This window comes from Solanum verrucosum, unplaced genomic scaffold, assembly GCF_900185275.1.
Source record: "Solanum verrucosum unplaced genomic scaffold, falcon-dt-bn FXZP01000128.1, whole genome shotgun sequence".
In the NCBI taxonomy this organism is placed as follows: Eukaryota; Viridiplantae; Streptophyta; class Magnoliopsida; order Solanales; family Solanaceae; genus Solanum; species Solanum verrucosum.
The window spans coordinates 2,323,680-2,344,397 of NW_026020327.1; the positions used below are offsets into that span (position 1 = coordinate 2,323,680).

The following is a 20,718-nucleotide window of genomic DNA, read 5'->3' on the forward strand; positions in this document are numbered from 1 at the left end:
ATTTTTTGATTGATGGAAGAAAATGTAATTTCTGATTTTCATGCTCTGTAAACTTTTTGTTGAAACTAGGTAATAAGATGGTGGCAGAAACATGGCAGAAAGACCTGTTTTATTAGATTCTGTTGTGAAGTTGTCAAAAAGAAAATCATAGGGTCACCTAGTAGTTAAGTTCATCATGTCGAGGCAAGCTCATCTTCCGCCTCGTTGCCCATTTCAGAAGAAACCGTTAACTTGCCCTGTTCAAGACCCTTTTAGCCCACCATCACACCAACATAACTCGTTGCCTCCTCGACATCAAAAATCTATTTCCCAAAGCTCCATCTTAGAAGAGCAGCCTGCATGGCTTGATGAGCTGCTGAGTGATTCGGGATCAAATTCTAGTGGCATAATGCATAGGAGATCAGCTAGTGATTCTTTGACAATTTTGGATGGTCTTGTTTCATTTGAAGGCTTTGATAAGTTTGACGAAACTGAATCCAATGCTTCTTGTGAATCGGATAGTAGTTCAAAGACTAATTGTATCTATGGCCCTAATTCGCCTCGTGGAAAGAGCAATATAACCTTTGCTGAGAATGCTATAGTTTCAGCATTATCAGAATATGTGTCTCCAAACCCTTTACAATATTTAGATAGGTGTATTTCTGTGTCTGGAGCTGCACAATCGGAGTTAGTGGGAAATACTTCTGGTGCAGCTGATGATGTCAGTGCTGAGGCAAAGCCAATGAAACGGTTAGATTCCAGACTCTTTATGTTTATTTCCAATATTATTCATCATTAGTTGGCAATGTATTATCAACATCTGTTTTTCACTTGTTAATTGTGTCCATATTCCGTGGTAAAGCAACATCATTGCGAAAATGTTTCCTGAATATACAGGGGCATGCATCTTATCTCCCAAGATAACAGTTAATTTTCTAGTCTAGTCCTGTCGTATGGCGTCCGGATCTCTTGGTATTATCTTTTAATGCGAACTCTCGCTTGCTAATTGTATAGGTGAAAAAAACTGCCATTAGCATGAATTGGGAACTTATAAAGAGATCATGTCAGTTTGGGAACTATTTTTTCTCATTGACTTAGCTCATATGAGGAGTAGTTTCTGATTTCTAGAGAAGACAATAACACACAGATTGTGTGTTAGTGATCTTCCCTTGTGTAACTTGCTCTACATGGTCAACGGACCTTCTCCCATAGAAGGACCTTTGACTTGTAATTATGCACTTAAAGGGCTAATCCAATCTTTAAAATCAAATGTGATGTTTTAGAGATTTCTTTTATCAAATGAAAAGGGAAATTCAGAAAACCCAAAAGATTTCTTTTATTAATATTGCTATTATTGATGTTTCAGTTTCATTATAGAAGTAGGACAGTAGAATTCAGGGTATCTTTGTACATACGGTTTCAGTACCACCCGTGTACTGTTTTGTACATCATGAGGTGTTGATACAGCTACCAGTTTCAAAAAAATATTGCTTATTTAATAGAGAATGTTGCCTTTGAGTTTCATGAAACTAGTTATAAAATCTCAATTTGCAAATGTTAGCTTTGTGAGCCAAGTGGTTCCTGGATGTTACTGTCCTATAAAAGTGTGATGCCTTGTTGTTTCTTCTATATCCTAAGAGAATTTTCACTTTGCTACTCAAATTGCTGTCATGGTTCTTATTCGTTTAGACATGTGGCCTAGGAAGCGTCTAGCTATGACCTTTTAACAACCATCTAATAGTTAAATCTCTTGCATTACTGGAAATTGATGACCGTTTTAGGTTCTGAAAAGCACCGTTGCTCAAACTCATCAAAAATATTCATGGGTGCGTGTAGGATACTCCAAAAGTATTGCATTTTTGGAGTATCTGACACGGGTGCGGCAACGTTTTTGGAGAGTCCGTGCAACATAGCTGAAAAGAAGGTTTGTCTTGGTGTTCAATTTTCAAGAACAGTCCTGACAAACTCTTCTCAGTGGAATGAAAATGCTGAAATGTTTTGCATCAATGTCTCTCGCAGTTCCTTTCAGCGCGACTGATGTGTCTTTGCTCAATTCTTGTTAATTGGTTGATCAAGTATTCAAGTTCATGAATTACTTGCAAAGTTTAGCTTTTAGTAATTAGATCATCTATGCTACAAATAAAGTACCAAACCCATAGAGAACTATCCAGTCACCTGTCATTCTTTAAGCCCAAATTGCCCATTTTCCTAATTACTACTACTAAGGATAGAGTTAACAGTGCAATTTTCTGGGGTATGCCGGGATTTGTGAAAAGCAGCATCTTACGAAATTCATGACCAATTGTATCCCAACATACTGGTAGATAACAGATGGGTTCCCATTTCAAAAGATAAACAGATGATATTGCTATGATGTTATATTATCTTTATTCTAGCGATTATTCCTATTATTTTCTGTCAAACTTTACTTAGAAGTTGTCGCCACTATTTTTCTTTTGAAACTATTTCCAATTTTTATTTAAATATACTATAAACTCTTGTACAAATACATTGCAAACACGCTTAGACCTTAAGAGTGTGCTCTTGTTCCAAATTATTTTCAAGTCTCACATATCCGGAGGATTTATTTCATTCTGAGACGATTGTTTTCTCGAGAAGAGTACAACACTTGACAACTATTTGGAATTTGTACAGGCATCCTGGACAGAGGTCGAGAGTTCGTAAACTCCAATATATAGCTGAACTAGAGAGAACTGTCAACACATATGAGGTACTTTGCTACTATTACTGTTACATCAATGTGACTTTTAAAGAAGGTTTCTTTTACTGAATAAATTATTATGAATATACATGTTGAGCTTCCCATGTAACACCACAGATTAAACATTAAAGAATTGCAGAGACAAAAATGAAGTTTCCATGGCTACATGTCAATTGTTGATTAATCACATTGAGATTAACTTGAGGGAAAACCATGCTATGAATAAAATATTGTGCTGGTTCACAAGTTTGAGACTTTTAAAATCCTAAAGTTAATACCGTTGCTGTCGGTGAAGAATATACTGTTCAAAACACAAATTGGTGACCCAAATGCTTTATCAAATAGTTTGAGGCTGTTCAAATTGCTACAATCTATGGTATCCCGAATGCTATACAAAATACTTTTAAATGGACAGTTGTGCTCTTGCAAGCAACACAATAATTGGTGTTGCAGACCAAGGTTAATATGGTGCTTAACCTTGTTCGTTTTCAATACAGGCTATAGAGTCAGATTTAACTGCCAAAGTTGCTTCTCTGCTTCAGCAACGTGCTACTTTATCAATGGAGAATAGAGAGCTAAAGCAACAGATGCTCAGACTTCAGCAAGAAAAAGTCATTGTTGACGGTGAGTTGTCTATCTTTAGCTCAATCAATCAAATCCATAATACTTTATACGTCAAGAAGTTCAATTAGCTACTCATAACTGCTGGTGTCTCTCTCTCTTTTCCCCTCTTTTGGGAACAACTTAACTATGGTAGTTAGTTACTCCGCTTTGGATTTGTCTTGTCTTCTTACCTATTTGCCTCAATTGTTCATGAGTTGGCAAACCATCAAAAGTCTTAAAATTCCAACTTCTCTTTATCTGCTTACTCCAGCATTGGATTGTGAAAAAATCATATCCAATACTATAGATGGAGTAAGTTGTAGCTGCCGAAAGTAAAATATTCCATTGCAATTCTGAGCTAGTTTCGTTGTATTCATCCATTTTTATTTAGCTTCATATTTGGTTGATCTACCAGTGCTATTCCTTTCACTTTAGTGTCATTCGTGCACTCAAACTTTTCCTTGGTTGAGGGTTGTCAGCAGACATCCTTGATGATGTAGTAGTTTAACAGTGCGGTGAAGCAAAGTGATATTTTCATAGTCTGATTCTTTGTCGTTCTGAAACCTGATGCAGCTCAATACAGGTCATTGAGGAAAGAATTGGAAAGACTGAAATGTTTAGCGCGTTCTCGCAATGGTAAGCTGAGCACCAACTTCAGGCTGAGTTCTGCTACTGAGATCACTGGTTCGGATGCAGCTTGGCAGATGCTGGACTTTGGAAAACTGGATCTCAACTAGAAGGAAGTCGATCTCGTTGGACACCTTTTCTTCATGATAAATATCCTGCAGGAGCCTGCGTCAACCTTTTATCTAATAAATGCATCCCTTCTACAAGTCAGGGTTTGTTGCACGTATTGGCTCTTGAATTGCTACAATTATTCGAGCAGTAGAAATCTTGGTGAAACTCCTTCAGACTCAGCTTGTAAATCCTCTTTAGAATGTAGTTTGTTCCAAATGGTAACTTTTAGGATCAAGACATTAACTGTTTAAAAATTTGATGACTTGACGGTATTAACAAAAGGAGCAGTTCAGTGCACAAAACATTCTTCAAACACGTAGTATTTGGGGAAAGCCACACCTCAAGAGGTATGACATAGAAAAGTATTAGCGACTACTTCTTGACTCGAACTCGTGAACTATAGGCCATGCCATATTGATATGCAAGTTCAAAAACAGTGAAATGATTTTCTATTGATTGCAAGATGTGTTGGTGTAGGATAAGATATACAGAATGTGCACAATACAATTCAAGCATTATGTCCATTATTACACAATAAATCAACATGGGTCATTTCGTAACAACAATGAAGATATACTCTGCACACTACTGTTTGCACCAGGTTTCCCCAATAAACAAAGAATAATCCCAAATGAAGTCATCATTAGTATCCCACTAATTCCTTAACCACGAATTGATGCGCGAGGAACGGCAGGTAATCCTAGTTCATCATAAGCCTGTGCACCACAAGTAAATGAAAAAAAGTCAGCATTTTAACACAATTGTTACAACTTACAACAGAACATTATCCATACTGCATTTGACTTTACCTGGTTGCCAGCTGGCATTGGTCCATGCCCTGTTGGTGCTGATGGTAGGCTAAGCTCTGCGTCCAAATCGGGCTCTTTATCTGGTTGAAGATACGAAGGGACTCCTTCACCTTCAGTATCCATGTCGGCCTCCAGAGCATCAAGCTCTGCATTAAAAGTAATAAGTTAAGAGCTCATCTGATATACTTTATTACTACTATGTCTAAATGTATTGCTACTTAAGCTTACCACCGAGGAGTTCATCTTCATCAATGTCATCTGGCACACTGTAGCTTCTACCAAGAGACTCTTGAATTTCGTTGCTCACATCCATCAAGTCCATCATTTCATCTTGTAGGTTCTACGTTTCACATGATAATATCACAATTATCAGCCGTGAAAAATTCAGAAGCGGACGAGGATAAAAGCACCAGGTTACTAAAACATATAACCATAATGAGGAGACATACATCTATATCTTGAATCTTCACTGTCTTCATCATTCCTTTTAAGTCTTTGTTTGCGGACTTCAAAGCTGACATCTGGAACAAAAACAAAACCAACTTATTAGTGGCAAATTCAACTGTATATGAATGATTCCAATGGTTCAGTTGTGCCTTCAAATAACAAATTTCCAACATGGGATCTAACAGAGTACATAAACTCTTGGACATAAAAAGAAATCTGTTTTGTGATAAATGGGTTGTCCTCCCCATCTGTGGGGAGGTAGGCAGCAGGTTCCAATTAAGTTACACAGTTAGCTTTGTCTGACAAGCCTTGACTGTGCCCTGTGGGGTGCTATGTAGAAGCAGATACACTTCACGATGAATTGATGTAGCCCAAATGACTCGAAAAAACTAATAATTTTTTATTACAAAGGATGACCATGAGTTTAATAGTCTAAAATAGCAGCCATTCATTTCCACAAATAACATTCACTTGATAAACGTATCAGTGAATCAGATTTGTGAGTGACAATCCAAAATTCTCTTTATCAAACTCAAGTTAAAACAGTTTCAAATTAACTACCAAGGATTGGTAAAGAAAATGATACTTGTATTCTTTTTTTTCCCTAAAAGAAGAGTGCTAACCTTTGCATGCTAACACCCAATAAGTATTATGAACTTCAAACACAAAAAGGTCCAATGACGCTTTCAGATATTTGGAATATCAGAACTAACAACGGACAAGTTTCATACAGGTATAATGCATATAACAGCTTTTGGATTTAGGCATTTCATAAATGAAATGGGAGAAAACTAGGTATCTGAAAAAAGCATGAACTCCATAGAACATACTGTTTGCTGAGCATCTTTAATTCCCTCAGCTGCAAATGAAACTTGATCTAGGTTGTACGTCTGATTGAAGAGCATGTCACGTTGGCCTTCATACCTGTTGAATATTCGAACAAAAGAGATTATGCATTGGAAACAATAGATCAACATATAAACTATAAGCTTGTCAAACAAGCAAGAATTTTTCCCAATTTGGCAAAAACTATGCCTAAGCGGTGCTTGAGAAAATAATTTTCACCACAGACACAAGCAAAACTTAGAGAATTGTTGCAAGGAGAACAAAATATTCACCAACATTAGTGGGTGTGTTCTATCTACTTTGGCTTCAGGTACAATCTAGGTGAAGTTAAGATTAATCGCCTATAACCTCAGAAGTCAGCGTCTCTTTTTTCTCTTTTAAGTACAATACATAGGATCAAAAAAGATTTATCGATGAAAATATTCTCATTATGAACTCAACAGGGCTAGTATTTTTTACAAGAAATCTCTTTTTTTTAGCTGGTTGCAACTCCGTGAGTATCCCAATTTCCAAGTAGGAACTGTTATAAGGACCAATCCTCAATTCAATCACAAACTCTTCCAATTTCGTTTTTTTATGAAGTAACCACAAACTCTATGAAGAACTAGACATTATTTAAAAAGCCATTAAACACAATGTTGTCTCCCTCATAATATGGTTCATCAAGGTATCTCCACAGATGTATTTGTTTGGTGCTTTCAGCACCTTATTCGCCTGCAACAAAATTTCTTTATAATCAAGAGAGAGAGAAAAGGAGCACTGATTAGATGTCTTTAAATAGCGCAATCATCTCAGAAGCTAAATGTAATTTGACCTATAACGTGACTAGACATTCATCCACAAAGCAGTCAATTTGATGCTCAACCATAAACTTTAAACATCACTGTACTCTTAAAAAAGGATAGACTCACATTCTTTTTTGCTTCAAAACTCTCATTGCTCGAGATTTTACAGCATCTTGAGCTGGACCTGGCCGGGTCTTCTTTAGCTGTTCCTTGTATCTTGCAAGTTCAACATCAAGCTTCTTGATTTTCTCCTCCACGGTGTCACCTCTTTTATTGATCTGTACAAATAAGAACCAATACTAAAATCAGATATCACGTGCAGAGAATTAGCAATATCACAATGATATAGAAGTCCAACATTTCATTAAACACTACAAAACTCACTCCAGTGATCCATAATCTAGGAAAGAGAATTTCTTAAAAAAACAATAGAAATCTAACTCACCATATTTTAAGTTTTTGTATATTAACAATCTCAGTAGCTCAATTCATTTGCCTTATTGGCGAGGGTTTAATTCCCCACTTTGTAATCCCCTACCCAATTTTTCTTATAAAATTTTTCATATATATATATATATATATATATTACCTATACAATTGTCATCAGTCTAATTAATACAATCTCCATACCTCAAAATTCAAAAATTGCTCAATACTCCTTCGGTTCACTTTTACTTGTCTCGTTTAATATATGGACTTTGATCAACTATATTTTTTCAATAATATGAAAAAAAACTAAAACTTAAATAATCTTTTCCTATAGTTTTCAAACATCTAAATTTCAAATACGGAATTAATCTAATTCAATTTAGCTCCAAACGAAAATTAGTCAAATTGTACGTAGTCATTTTTTCTCATAATTGATAAAACAGCTGTATTACACACAATCAAACTACAAATTTCTAAAAGAGATTATACAATACGCAAAGTTGACCATTGCATTGGAGTAATTACAAGTACGTACCCGATCGGATGCATCTTGAATGGAAGGAGGAGGTTCCGTTTGTTTCTTCGCACCGAAAACTCTCCTCATATTTCTAGAACCTTTCGCAGAGATTTAGGGTTTCCGATTGAATTGGGAAACGGAGATTCAATACAAATGCGCGTAAATAGGAATTGCTGAGAAGATTGTTGAACCAAAAGGAGAAGATGAATTTATACTCCCTGGATTGGATTGACTTGTTCCTGAAGAAGTTTCCAGGAATATTAGTTTGAGTCGTTGTTTATGATAATCTCGAATGTGAAAAGAATTTTGGGATTATCTAAACACGTGCTTATCACACGTGTCATGAGGGTCGAGTAAATAATCTCGTTTTGACTTGATACAGAGTTTAAAATGAGTAAAGCAAAAAAGTCGGACATACCTCTTGTTATAAAAGTGGCTCACATACACTTTTTTTTATCGGATGTCCTCGAAGGGACGCTCACATACACAGTGGCGGATCCAGGATTTAGAGTTCGTGGGTGCCAAATAGACTTATCGATTAAATTAATTTTATATTTGATTGAACTATTCGTCTTTTCGATATATATCATAAATCAATCAATAAAATATAAATAATAAGATATTACACTTTCATTGAGTATTTAATCAAATAAAAGAAAAGTCAAAAGAGTAATAATGTAATTAATTTAATTTAAGTCAATAACAATTATAAAAATAAAAATAAAAATTGTGCCAGCTGTTTTTCCTTAAAAAAACGTGCTTGGAGTTTTTTTTTTTCTTAAAAAACGTATGTAGCAAATTTCTCAAAAAAATAGGTACAAATGAGATTCAAACCCGCAACATCAACCTTCTAAAGTTGCCCTCCTACCATGGCACCACAAACCAATTTTGTTCTGTGGGTGACACGCTTTATATTTATATAAATATTATATATATATACTTATGTATATATAGAGTTTCCGTCGAAGTTCGGGGGTGGCGTGGCCCCCCCACAACCCTTCATAGATCCGCCACTGCACATACACCTTCACCATTATAAAAATGACTCACATATACTCTACCATTATAAAAGTGGTTCGCATATAACTTTTTACTTATCGGGAGTGAAAAAAATGATTTTAAATTTATTTATTTGATTTAAAATTTTAAAAATATACATGTAGGGGTATATATATGATCTTTTCTACACATTTTTTTTTATTTCTTTGATTATCATTATTTGAGTTTCTTATTTTTTTAAAAAAATTTACGTGAGAAATTAAAAAAAAATGTGAATGAAAAAACAGAAAAAGGTAAGAGAAATGTTTTAAACTAATATTTTTTTAGATATTATAATTTATTTTTTGTATTTGTAAAAAAAAAGATATATATGATAAATTTTACAAGAAAGTTATTAAAAACATAAATTTTATCATCAAAATACTAAATTAAAATTAGCCATTGAATAAAAAAAGTCGAAAAAAATATGTGTGTGAAGAATCAAATATACCCCATATGAATATTTTTTTAAATAAAAAGTTCTAAAAAATAAATTTAAAATTGATTTCTTTCCCTTCCTTTAGAGGAAAATAGTATATGTGAGTCATTTGTGTAATAGTAGAGGAAAATAGTATAAAGTTAAATTTAAAATTTGTTTCAACCCGTCCCACCTCGCTCCGCTCTGTATTCACCCCACTCCACTCTGTATTCGCCCCGTTCCGCTCTGTATTCACCCCGCTCCGCTCTGTATTCGCCCCGTTTTGCTCTGTATCCGCCCCACCCAGTTATCATCCCTATATATGAGCCACTTTGATAACGAGGGGTATATCGACTCTAATGACAAAGTTAAGGTGTATATCAACTCTTTTCTCAAAAATAAACAAGACTTTTGAATCTTGTGATCTTAGACTAAGTATATGTAGAATGGATCAAAATGTCGTTTTATCTTGTTATTTTAAACATGTAAGTGAAAACTAAGAGTTAAAAGAGTTGTTTAAAAAAGGAAATAATCATTCTTTTTGAAATGAATTACTAGGAGAGATCAGGTAAAAAAATGAAGATATTCAGACCAAGATGATGGTGGCCTCTATCACGGACATGATGTGGGAGGCTAAGGTGAGTTGGATTTGGACATGAAGTTTAATTTGTGTGTTACTGCATTAAAACCATATGATAGAATTCTATGTTAGCATTTCATTCCACAGTGATTCAACTTTGTGGAATTAGGACATGTAAGTTTGTGTGTTTTGGATTCTACCTGTTTTAAGTAACGAAGTTCTCAATTAACAATTTGTACCTATTAAACGGATTTCTTAAGATATATAAATACAAGCAAAAGTAGCTTCAAAATGTTCCAACTAAATAAAGATAAATAAATGTCTAATTAGGAATATTTAGAGGCACCATCAAAAATTGAACTTTGAACAAACACAAGTTTTTAAGACCATTTATCAGAATGTCGAATAAAACACTCAGCCGCTATTAATGCTCGCTCCGACTGAAGTAGCGTTTGCTGGAGTTGCCGGACTTGCTGGTCCTGCTGTTGCTGTTGCCAGACGTGAGAGAGCTGGGAAAATAAAAGAAGAAAGTGTATCATAAGATGTAGAATTTGTATCAAAAAATGTAGAGAGACAACAATGCATATCCCTCTAGCATGCTTACAAATCTCTAGTAAATGTTGTCAACAGTAAAAAATAACTATTTTTTTAGTATCAGATCGAAGTAATATGAATTGGATGGAGTAAAAAAACACTAAGAAGAGTATTTAAATAATGAATGATGGAATTTTAACATACCATAGGAGTAATTTGAACTTGAAGCTCATAATTTCCCAAGCTTTGTTGCTCTTGTTTAATTTTCTCTGCACTTGTCTCTACACCAAAGCTGCAATATTCTATTTGGATCAGTTTTAGTGTCATTATATCTCCAATACTCTCCGGAATCTTCTCCAGTTTATCCAACCAAAACATCATTAGTTTCTCAAGCATTGGAAAATTATCACTACCAGCTTCCCACTTTTGCAGATCTCTACACCTATGCAGTAATAGAAGTTTTAATTTGCGAAACACAACATCTTCATTTAGTCTCCAATCTGTTCCATCGAATGCAGAATAATCGAGCACCTCAAGATTGGGTAAATTAGCCAGTAAATTCATAGCTTCCCATGGTATATAAGTAGATGATAATGTCAACTCCTTGAGATTCGGAAGGAAAATATCCCCTGAGAAAATCATGATCGGGTTAACGGTTTGTTGTGCTTCTAGGTGTAGTTTCTCCAGTTTCTCAAGAAGGCTGAGAGAATCAAGAATAGCAAGCCCATCAGAATGCTTAGCTTCATGTAAAATCCTTAGTTCTTTTAGATTGGGAGTTCGTCTTATGATTTCCACAGCAAAAGGAGATAAGTGAAGAGTTAGTGTTTGCAAGTTATTGAGAAACAGAGGATGTTCTCCACTACTATTATTTTCTGCCTCAACAGGATTGGATATATAGAGTGGTGATCTAATATCCACATGTCTAATCTCCGTTGTTGTCCAGATATCTACGGGGTGCTTCAACTTTGTCCCTAGAAAACTTTCAAAAATTATGGTCTGTAGATTTCTCAGTTTGGCTAGTGAAAGAGTTTCCTCAATTTTTGCAGCAACATATCTCAAATGTACAAGTTGAGGTATTACACAAGAGAAATCGTATTCAATTGAAAATACATCCAACACCTTAAGCAACTTCAACTGTGAAACAATGGATAAATTCCTTTTTCGAAAATATGTTTGCCTTGAAATAAAGGTGCGGGTTATACTTGTAATACCACTGCTATGCCTTGTAGGATAAAATTGCTTCTCTTCAAGATCAAACTGAACGATCAGTCGCCGTTGATCATCTATGGCTTCTAAGGAGATGGAAACATTTGCATTCATGACATGCACAACATTTTCAGTATGAGCTTCTCTTAGGCATAGTTGGCGAAGAAGATCGTGAATTTTGCAAGTTCTCATCATTCCATTATCCCCTTGTGTACCGGCCAACATTAAACTTCTATCAATTAACTCTTCTAGATACTCCTCTGCCACCACTTCTAACCTTTTATTGCTTCTTCCCCTTACAAATTCCTCAGCAATCCATAGCTTAATCAACTTGGAAACATTAATCTCTCTGTCTTCTGGAAAACCTCCAACATAGAGAAAACAAGCCTTCAAATATTGGGGTAAGTAATTGTAGCTCAGAGAAAGAATTGATTGGCACCGTTCGGACACCGTACCAAAGAATGAGCTCAGATTTTCCTCAACCTTCTTCCAATTATCATACGTTGGGTCCATTTTTCCAAGAAGTCCCGCAACGACAATAACCGAGAGAGGTAACCCTTGACATTGTTGTACAATATGCTTCCCTATTTCTACAAGTAGAGGAGGACACACATCTTTTCTGAACAATTTTCCAGTAAATAGATTCCAACTATCATCTAGAGTGAGAAAAGACTTACAATGAGGCGGAAAATCAGGACAATTGACATAATCAGCAACATACTTGAGCCGAGTGGTTAATAGAATTCTGCTTTTATTGTCATCATTTGGAAATATTCTTTGCATTTGGTCCCATGCCTCAGTACTCCAAATATCATCTATGACAATTAGAAATCTCCAACCCTTCAGACCTCTGCGCACAATCTCCCTTAGTTGATCATCACTCATTTCTTGATTGCTTACAGTAATTGAAGAGGCAAGTTCAAGAAGTATTTGTCTCTCATTGTATTCTTCGGAGAGAGTGACCCATGCATGTTTATCAAATCGAGAACTAATAAAAGAATCATCATAAACTTTTCTGGCAAGAGTTGTCTTACCTATACCTCCCATACCAAAAATTGGTATGACAGTTAACTCGTGTGTTTGGGCAGTGAGGCGATCAAGTATGGTGTTGAAGTCATCCTCCATCCCAACAATAGTATTTTCCTCAATTTTACCTTTTTCTGGTGAGGAGGGAGCTGCTGCTAGTTCTGCGGATCTGCTTCCATGCTTGTTAAACTCAATCTGCATCACCTCTTGCTCGAGAGAATCAACATCTTTTTCCACTTTTACCAATTCTTCCTCGAAGAATTTACAAGCCCCTTCTCTACTCTCTGTGCAATCAGCTAGAATGATGCTTCTTAGGCTTGAATCAACTTTATCTTCTGCTTTGTATATTACATCTCTGATCCTCTTTTCTATAAACTTAAGAGTTTCAATATCCTTTGTGGTAGTACTGTCAAGGAAAAGTTGCAGAGCAGAAAGATTTTGATAGAGAGATTGAAGATGTTGTTGTGTAGAGCATCGACAAACGAAAGATTGATTAGGTTTCAAGAGTTGTTCTAAAGTATACATAAGTGAAGAAAGAGCAGCATAAGCCATTTCTCTTTGTTTGCTAAAAGATGAGAGCCTTGCAGATATAATGTCTCTGCTTTGTTATTATTAGGCTTAAGTGTTTTGTGCATATAATTTACATGAATTTGGACAATTTTCGATTTAACATCTACATCACAGCCACACAACAACTTGTAGTTCATGGAGAAAAAAGAAATGAAAGATAATTAAAGACATAATATGTCAAGTTGTATTAGTATAATAAACTTCTAATGAAAAATAAAAACATAATAATATGTCATGTTGTATTAATATAATAAACTTCTAATGAAAAATAAAGAAACTCTTGTAGTTTTCCTAAAGAATTTTCAAACATTAGTCGTTCAGATTTCTGATTCATACACATTGACATTGGATTCCAACTTGTCAGAGACATTGAACCCTGTTGTAAAATAGAATAATTTACGTTGAATAATGAAGACATCATGTCTCAAGTTGGACCAATATAATAAACTTTCGGTACAAATTTTCTTTTGAAATTTATATAATCATAAAAGGTCAAAATATTTGAGTTACTTGAGTTAATATCACTGTCTGGAATTTTGTACAATAAAAAACACACAAATTGAAGATCAACCTGCCCCACAGCCTTTACTTAAAACGAGAAACCAACTCTTATCCAAAGGGCAGAGATAGGCCTAAATTCCATTAGAAACACATTTTTTCCCAACCAAACTAAAGCTAAATAAAAGCATAAATAGATGATCGATAAAAAAGGATAAAGGACAAGCGAGAGTGATTTGGATGGTAAATACTCTCCACTCTAACTCTAAGATTAAGTTATGAGTCCGAATCAACAAGTGAATAAAAAAGATGAAAGCTCACAGGAGAGATAAAAGAAACCAAGAGGGGACAGTATGTGGGTTAAAGACACAAGATTAATGAATATTATTAGAATATAAGTTGCGAAAATGAAGATGTGCAATTATGGAGTTGATTTAATCTCTCTGCTTTGTTATTATTAGGTTAAGAGGTTTTGTCCAAACGGTTTACTTTTTTTTTATATGTCCATACCTTTTTCTAAATGGGGACTAAAGACTAGTGTACTTAACTTTATCTTTTTTCAATTTGTATCAATAAATACAAGGGTAAATCATATAAGTACGCTATATTAAGAAAATATTTACCCTACCATGCATGTTTATCAAATCGAGAATGAATAGATGAATCATCATAAACTTTTCTGATAAGAGATGTCTTATCTATACCGTCCTTACCAAAAATTGGTATGACAGTTAACTCGCCTGTTTAGGAAATGAGGCGCTCAATTATGGTGTTTAAGTCATCCTCCATCCCAACAATAGTATATTCCTCAATTGTACTTTTTTTTGGTGAGGAGGGACCCGATCAAATAAATTATTTCTTCTGAAGGGACCAGACTGTGTCGGGCATGCATGCTCTAGTGAGTGTGACAGAATCGGGCGTGTCAGGAGTGATGAATGAAATGAATTTCACATCGATCATGGACTTCCTTAGATGAATTTGGGCAATTCTCAATTTAGGCTAAGCCCAAGGTCCATGTAACAATTACTACTAGTGGTCCATGGACAAAGACACTGTAGTTTTCTTGAAGACTTTTCAAACACTGATCATTCAATGGGTCCCAAATGTGTCTGATTTCTGATTCATATACATTGTATTTCAAGTTGTTAAGAGGCATTGAATTAAAATTGAATAATTTATAGTGAATAATAATGTGGTCTATTTAACGACTCAATACATGAATGTCACAAATTAATTGGCACATAATATATTTTTTTCCTACGTAAGTTGATCTGCAGTATGAGTTTGGGATCTTTTATTTGCTCTGCCTGAAGCCTAAAGGTAGTCAGAGTCCATCAGTTTTTATTAGACATGTATGATAATCTTCAACTGTACAAAATTGTGAGAAGAACTAGTAAGAATTGTGGCTGCCATCCAATTCTTGACATTTGACGAGATTACTCAATCACTCTGTAAATGGAGGATCGATAAGTGACTTTACTTCATCAAATTTAAATTAAAAAAATCGAGTATTAATATGTATAACTATTTATCATATTTAAAAAGAGTGAAAAACATTTAAATACTGAACTTTGTTTAAAAAACAAACTCTCCCCTTAACTTTGAATAATAGATCGAAGACGAACGACAAAAAAATTCAACAAGTAATATCCCAAGTTTAGTAATACTGGCTAAAATTTATATATAACTTAAATAATAGGATGAAAATTGTCTATGGAGGCCCAAATGGATCAACTGTATAATTATCTTTACATACTTTCAAGCAAACATATATATATTTCTTACAATATGGTAAAAACTAATTGAAACACTTAAAAACAGCGCACTGCAATTTACATGGAGGGATCTTTTCCAAACCCCATTAGAGCATGTGTCAAAAGCATCGAAGCTCTTCGAGATACCTCAATCATACGTCCAACAAGTGGTACTTTCACTGTCTCCCTGTTCCGTAAAGGTTTCTTATCCCAGCTACAAAAATTGTTCGAAAACCATTCAAAAATAGGAATTAACTATACAACCAAACATTATATTAGATTATATAGAATGTATTTGGCAAGACGAGTGAGGCTTGCTTAGTTGGTGAAACACCTCCACCTCTAACCAATTATATTGGTCGAGGTTCAAGTCATGCTGAAGCAATGGGGGAGACAGCTTAGCATGCCTCATTAGTTTTGCCAAAAAGAAACATCTTTTGCAAAATGTGACGAGTACACACAACATTATAAAAGAGAGTATATTTTGGCAAGACGAGTGAGGCTTGCTCAATTCATGAGACTCCTTTTCCTTTAGCTAGTTGGTCGAGGGGGGGTTCAAGTCTCATTATAGCAATGAGGGAGCCACAACTTAGTAAGCCTAACTTGTTTTGCAAAGAAAAATGAAACATCTTTTGGCAAACTTATATGTCATTCGACAAGAACACTGATATAGCTCAAAGTGGCATTAACCAACCCTGTTTATCTAGAGCCCTAGACCAAGTAAAATAAATTTGTGCGACTTAAGGATTAAGTTTATCGAACATGTGAAGTTGCACAGATTTTGAACATACTTAAAAAAGTACACTATGGCAGAACAAAGTGTTACTTGCCTCTTACATTTATACAAACTGAAAAATAATGTTAGGATGTAATGGCAAGAAACCAAGAGAAATGCTTAACATTTTCCTTGTTGAACTACAAATTCAACAAGTATTCTTGATGTAAAATATATACGTACCAGTCTTCATGACGAACAACCTTTCCTCCTTCCGTGTACAACTTGATTAGTGATATCATATGAATGTCTTTCCCCAAGAACTTGTAATATTGTTTGTTGTCAATTAAAATCTGAAGCCATCAGCCTTAATATCAGAGTCTGAAAGCAGAGAATAAACAAAGCGAAAAGAAGACGCAATAGGATGGAGGTATCTTAAACCTCTTTATTTCCAGGGGAAATTTCTTTCTCTGTGACGTTGTACTCCACGATTCTTGACTCACTGAAGACCTGAAATGTACAAAAAGCAACAGTTTGAAATTATTCATACACAACAATCCAAGCCTAAAAAAGACATAATATAGTAATAAATTAATTAACTTTAAGAAGAAAGGATTGGCTAAGAACTATTGACGTAAACCATAGTAGTTACAGTCACTCAACATACAACGGAGATTATGCTGGGAACCTTAGATATTTTTGTGATGTATATTTCGAGAAATGAGTTTCAAGAACAAAATTATGATATCCATATGTTAGAAGCAGAACTTATTTTAAAACTGCATCGCCCAATGCGATTTCCCAAAAGTTCTTGCCTATTTCTTTTTCTTTTTCTTTCCACAATAAAGTGTATCAATCAAGCATAGTAGGAGACTAGTATGAAATAGGACACTAAGCAAGAAGGAAAATTATTTAGACCTTCCCGAGCGAATAAAATGACGATTTTATCTGCTTTACCCTGCATTCAACAGTAAAATTCATAGTCAGCCTTACTAATATAGAGGATTACAAAAGTGGCTTATTATGAATGAAGTATAATTGAAAGGAACGGGCTAATTACTAGACGTGTGAAAGTCAGAAAACACAAAGCAAGCACTACTCAGAATTTTTACTTAGACCCTCTCAATTCAATCAACCAACAACATACTCAGTGTAATCCCACAACTGGAGTCTAGGGTCTCGGGAGAGTAGTGTGTACATAGACCTAACCCCTACCTTGGGAGGTAAAGAGGTTGTTTTTGATAGATGCTCGGCTTAAGTAAAGCATTATAAAGTAGTTTGGAAAAAAGAAACCAACGGGAGTGAAAAAACCAAGACAAAATACTAAAAAAGCATGACAGAGTCGTTTACAACTGAAATTGGTTTCTTTTTTGCTCCTCATTTCTAATATAACAAGAATGTTGTAGAAAGCCAATTCAGGCTTCATTTCTCTTATAAAGGGACTAAATCCCACCTATTAAAAGGATAAGCCCACATCGATGATGATTTATTTTGTAAACTTCAGTAAAGCATAAAAAGGTCAGACTCGAGTTACTTCTGATTCAGAAATACAGAAGTGCTTGATTTTCAAATTTCAGAATCACTAGGTGTGGAGACTAAATTGTTTTCCGTTATCTTCTTTATCATATAAAATGATTGCACTGAGAAATTCTGCAGCCAAAGCACGTAAAAAATGTTCAATTCTTGCTCTTATTCAGCATGATCAATTGAAGGCACTTGTCGAAAGTGTAACATTTTTTCACTACTACTAAACAAGGCTACCATTAGATAGACAAGTTAAGCATACCCCTCTGCACGCATAAGGGGATCTTCAAACGTTGCATTTGGAGCATAAATCTCAAAATCTTGTGCCTTGGCTCGCGATGCATATCTGAAATTTATTTGCAGAAAGCTTGTGAGCATAATTACTGTAAATAATGACCCATTAACTAATAAGCTACTGATTAACAGATATCACTAAGACAACAACTGTGTCTCTGTTCCAAACAAGTTGGATATCGACTATATGAATTCTCATTATCTATATCACTTTATTTAAGCCTGTCTCGATCCGATATTATAAAATTGTAGTTTCTAAGTGCTACAAGTACTCAACATTCTACTAGCATATGAGTCTGTGACAAGACTAAAAGACTTCTAGCAAACATTGAACCTAAAGTAAAACTAGCAAGAAACTGAGGGGACTAAGTTGAATTCTTCTTAACCTAAAGTTGCTAACATGATTAAAATTACTTTTTTTATGTTAAGGGTGGAGGAAAGCATTTTCCAGAAAATATTTTCAGATTTTCTCAGGTTTATTGGATCAAAATTGTTGAAAAATATTTTCTTGTATTCGATATGGAAGGAGAGGCGGAACTAGAATTAGGAGTTTGGGGTTCTAAATTAATTTAGGATAGAAGATTGATGGTAGAGTTTGAACCCCACAACACTAGTATGAAAGGCATCCACCGCCCCTTCCCTACCACTGAGTTGTGTATCGATTTTGTAAGGGGTTTACAAGTTAATATACATATGTATTTATTTAATTTTCTAATACCTCTATTAAAAAACTAGTGGGTTCGTTCAACCCATAAACCCCTACCTAGCTCCGCCTCTGTATGCAAGTAATTTTTATTGTGTGTAAAACTTCTGATTCCGTCACCTAACTGATTGCTACAACATACCTGATGATGAATGAAAAAATCAAAAACCTAGTAATAGGAGAAAGTAAAAAGAAAACATTAAATTGGGAGTAAAACTCACAAATTGAGAAGATGTGGAAGTATATAATCAGAAGCAGTATTTGAGGGATTATAATTATCACCAGCTTCCTTCAAGTACCCTTCTCTTTCTTCATCCGTCCTTCCTTCTGCACAATTCCCAAAACTAATTGAGAAATACACCACAAAATTAACAAAATTAAAAACTTTTTTTTTAACAAGAAATACCTTTGGAGTGTATATTTTCCATAGAGGGTTGGATCACAAAAAGATACGACAAGTAGGAAGGGTATTACAGATGAAAATGGAGGAAAAAAAAGGATAATAAATAAACAGACTCGTAATTTTATGAGGTTAAGTCATATTTAATTGGAATTATTAAACTAAAATATCTAAATATATTATCTCAAAATTAAATTATTTATTTATCGTCCAAGTTTTATTTTAAATAACTATATATGTATTACTATATGTTTTTAAAGAAATATTAGGAGTAATTAAGGGGTGTTTGAAAGTTGATATGAGAATGAGAGATTTTGTGGTGCTTTACGTGGAGCTACTCTGTCCATTCATTAATTTGCTTCTTTTGTTTGCCTTTGACTCGTTTTAGTACTTTTGTTTGACACATGATATGATTTCAAATTTTTACTTAGGCATGATACATCAATACATATGTTTTTTTAATTTGGTTTCGTGAGTATTTACGAGTGTGTTCAAGAGGATTGAATAAATAGATACACATGCATAATACATATAGGATGGGTCTTGTAACATCTCGGTCTTAAAAATAGCTAATTTTAGACAGATCTAGATGGAAAATAGCTAATTTGAGATTTGTTCAAGTTAGTTTTCAATTGTGAGTTTTAGGTCAAATTCAAACGACCATAACTTTCAGCACATAATGAGTTAGGCGGTTCATGAGATATCAAATGAAAGATCTTTGAGTCCTCTTTCCAACACCACCGAGTTTGCTAAATTCTGAATTCGGATGACAGAGATATGCCCGTTTGAGTTCAGCATGTCCAGTTAAGGAAATTCATCCGAATTAAGGAGGACTATTTTGGTCTTTTCCTTAACCCACTAAGTCCACTTGATTAAAATCAGTTTACGCTAAAGTCTAAAAGTGTATGGATAAAGCAAAGTTTAAGAGGAGGAAAGGGAGAAAAGCTTCAAGTGTTCAAGATTTTGTGCGATCTTTGAGGATTTTCGCAAAGAATTTGATTCTTTCGAGGTATGCAAGATTTCAGAGTGATGGGTTCGTCCACCCTCACAGAAATCATGAGTTCTTTATTAAATTCGTCCGTGAAAATCCGGTATTGAATTCTTGATGAGTTTTCTTGAGGTTTTGTTCTTCATTCGTTATTAATGGAGTTTGATGAGTTCTAGAGGCGAGAGTTTTGAGTTTGAGGGTTGTTCTTGAGAAAATTGAGTAGATTTTCGTTTATTTATGTTGGGTTTACGAATCTAAGAGAGTTTGGAAGAAATCAATCGATTCTAGGTGAATTAGGGGCAAAAATCGATAAGAAAAATTTGTCGGAATTTTCTGGGAATGGGTTGGGGCAGCGCACCCTAGATGCACCAGGAGGGCTGGCACCCTGCGCATGCAGTGCGCCACAAACCATCCCCAGTAAAGGGAGGGCTGACGCAACGTGCCAAGGATGCACCAGGAGCGTCAGTCCACATTCATCTCCGTTCTTCAATCCGTACTTGTTCCTTCGAATCGAGCTTTCATTCCCTTCTTAAGCCTAACTATTTAAACCTTCATTAATCATCGAGAGATCTTATATATCATGAATCATAACTCT

The 20,718-nt window shown here is 34.9% G+C and overlaps 4 protein-coding genes across 4 annotated transcripts; 1 reads left to right on the plus strand and 3 right to left on the minus strand.

The window, feature by feature from the left end:
- Window positions 1-4,338, plus strand: LOC125835871 (basic leucine zipper 6). Its single transcript, XM_049514970.1, has 4 exons — window positions 1-729; window positions 2,635-2,710; window positions 3,199-3,325; window positions 3,878-4,338. The coding sequence occupies exons 1-4, from the start codon at window positions 176-178 to the stop codon at window positions 4,039-4,041; spliced, it is 921 nt and encodes a 306-aa protein (XP_049370927.1). The 5' UTR covers window positions 1-175; the 3' UTR covers window positions 4,042-4,338.
- A 136-nt stretch (window positions 4,339-4,474) lies between these two features.
- LOC125835874 (vacuolar protein sorting-associated protein 60.1-like) lies at window positions 4,475-8,142 on the minus strand. The gene is made up of 7 exons (XM_049514973.1): window positions 7,894-8,142; window positions 7,056-7,207; window positions 6,129-6,222; window positions 5,301-5,372; window positions 5,080-5,191; window positions 4,852-4,997; window positions 4,475-4,758 (listed from the first exon to the last, which is right to left on the minus strand). The coding sequence occupies exons 1-7, from the start codon at window positions 7,960-7,962 to the stop codon at window positions 4,705-4,707; spliced, it is 699 nt and encodes a 232-aa protein (XP_049370930.1). The 5' UTR covers window positions 7,963-8,142; the 3' UTR covers window positions 4,475-4,704.
- Window positions 8,143-10,291: 2,149 nt separating this feature from the next.
- On the minus strand, window positions 10,292-13,229 carry LOC125835735 (putative late blight resistance protein homolog R1C-3). Its single transcript, XM_049514835.1, has 2 exons — window positions 10,650-13,229; window positions 10,292-10,420 (listed from the first exon to the last, which is right to left on the minus strand). The coding sequence occupies exons 1-2, from the start codon at window positions 13,227-13,229 to the stop codon at window positions 10,292-10,294; spliced, it is 2,709 nt and encodes a 902-aa protein (XP_049370792.1).
- A 2,163-nt stretch (window positions 13,230-15,392) lies between these two features.
- On the minus strand, window positions 15,393-19,354 carry LOC125835876 (uncharacterized). The gene is made up of 7 exons (XM_049514975.1): window positions 19,142-19,354; window positions 18,957-19,062; window positions 18,001-18,084; window positions 17,133-17,172; window positions 16,656-16,724; window positions 16,458-16,567; window positions 15,393-15,713 (listed from the first exon to the last, which is right to left on the minus strand). Exons 1-7 carry the CDS (start codon window positions 19,161-19,163, stop codon window positions 15,578-15,580), a joined length of 567 nt encoding a protein of 188 aa, XP_049370932.1. The 5' UTR covers window positions 19,164-19,354; the 3' UTR covers window positions 15,393-15,577.
- Window positions 19,355-20,718: the final 1,364 nt, after the last annotated feature.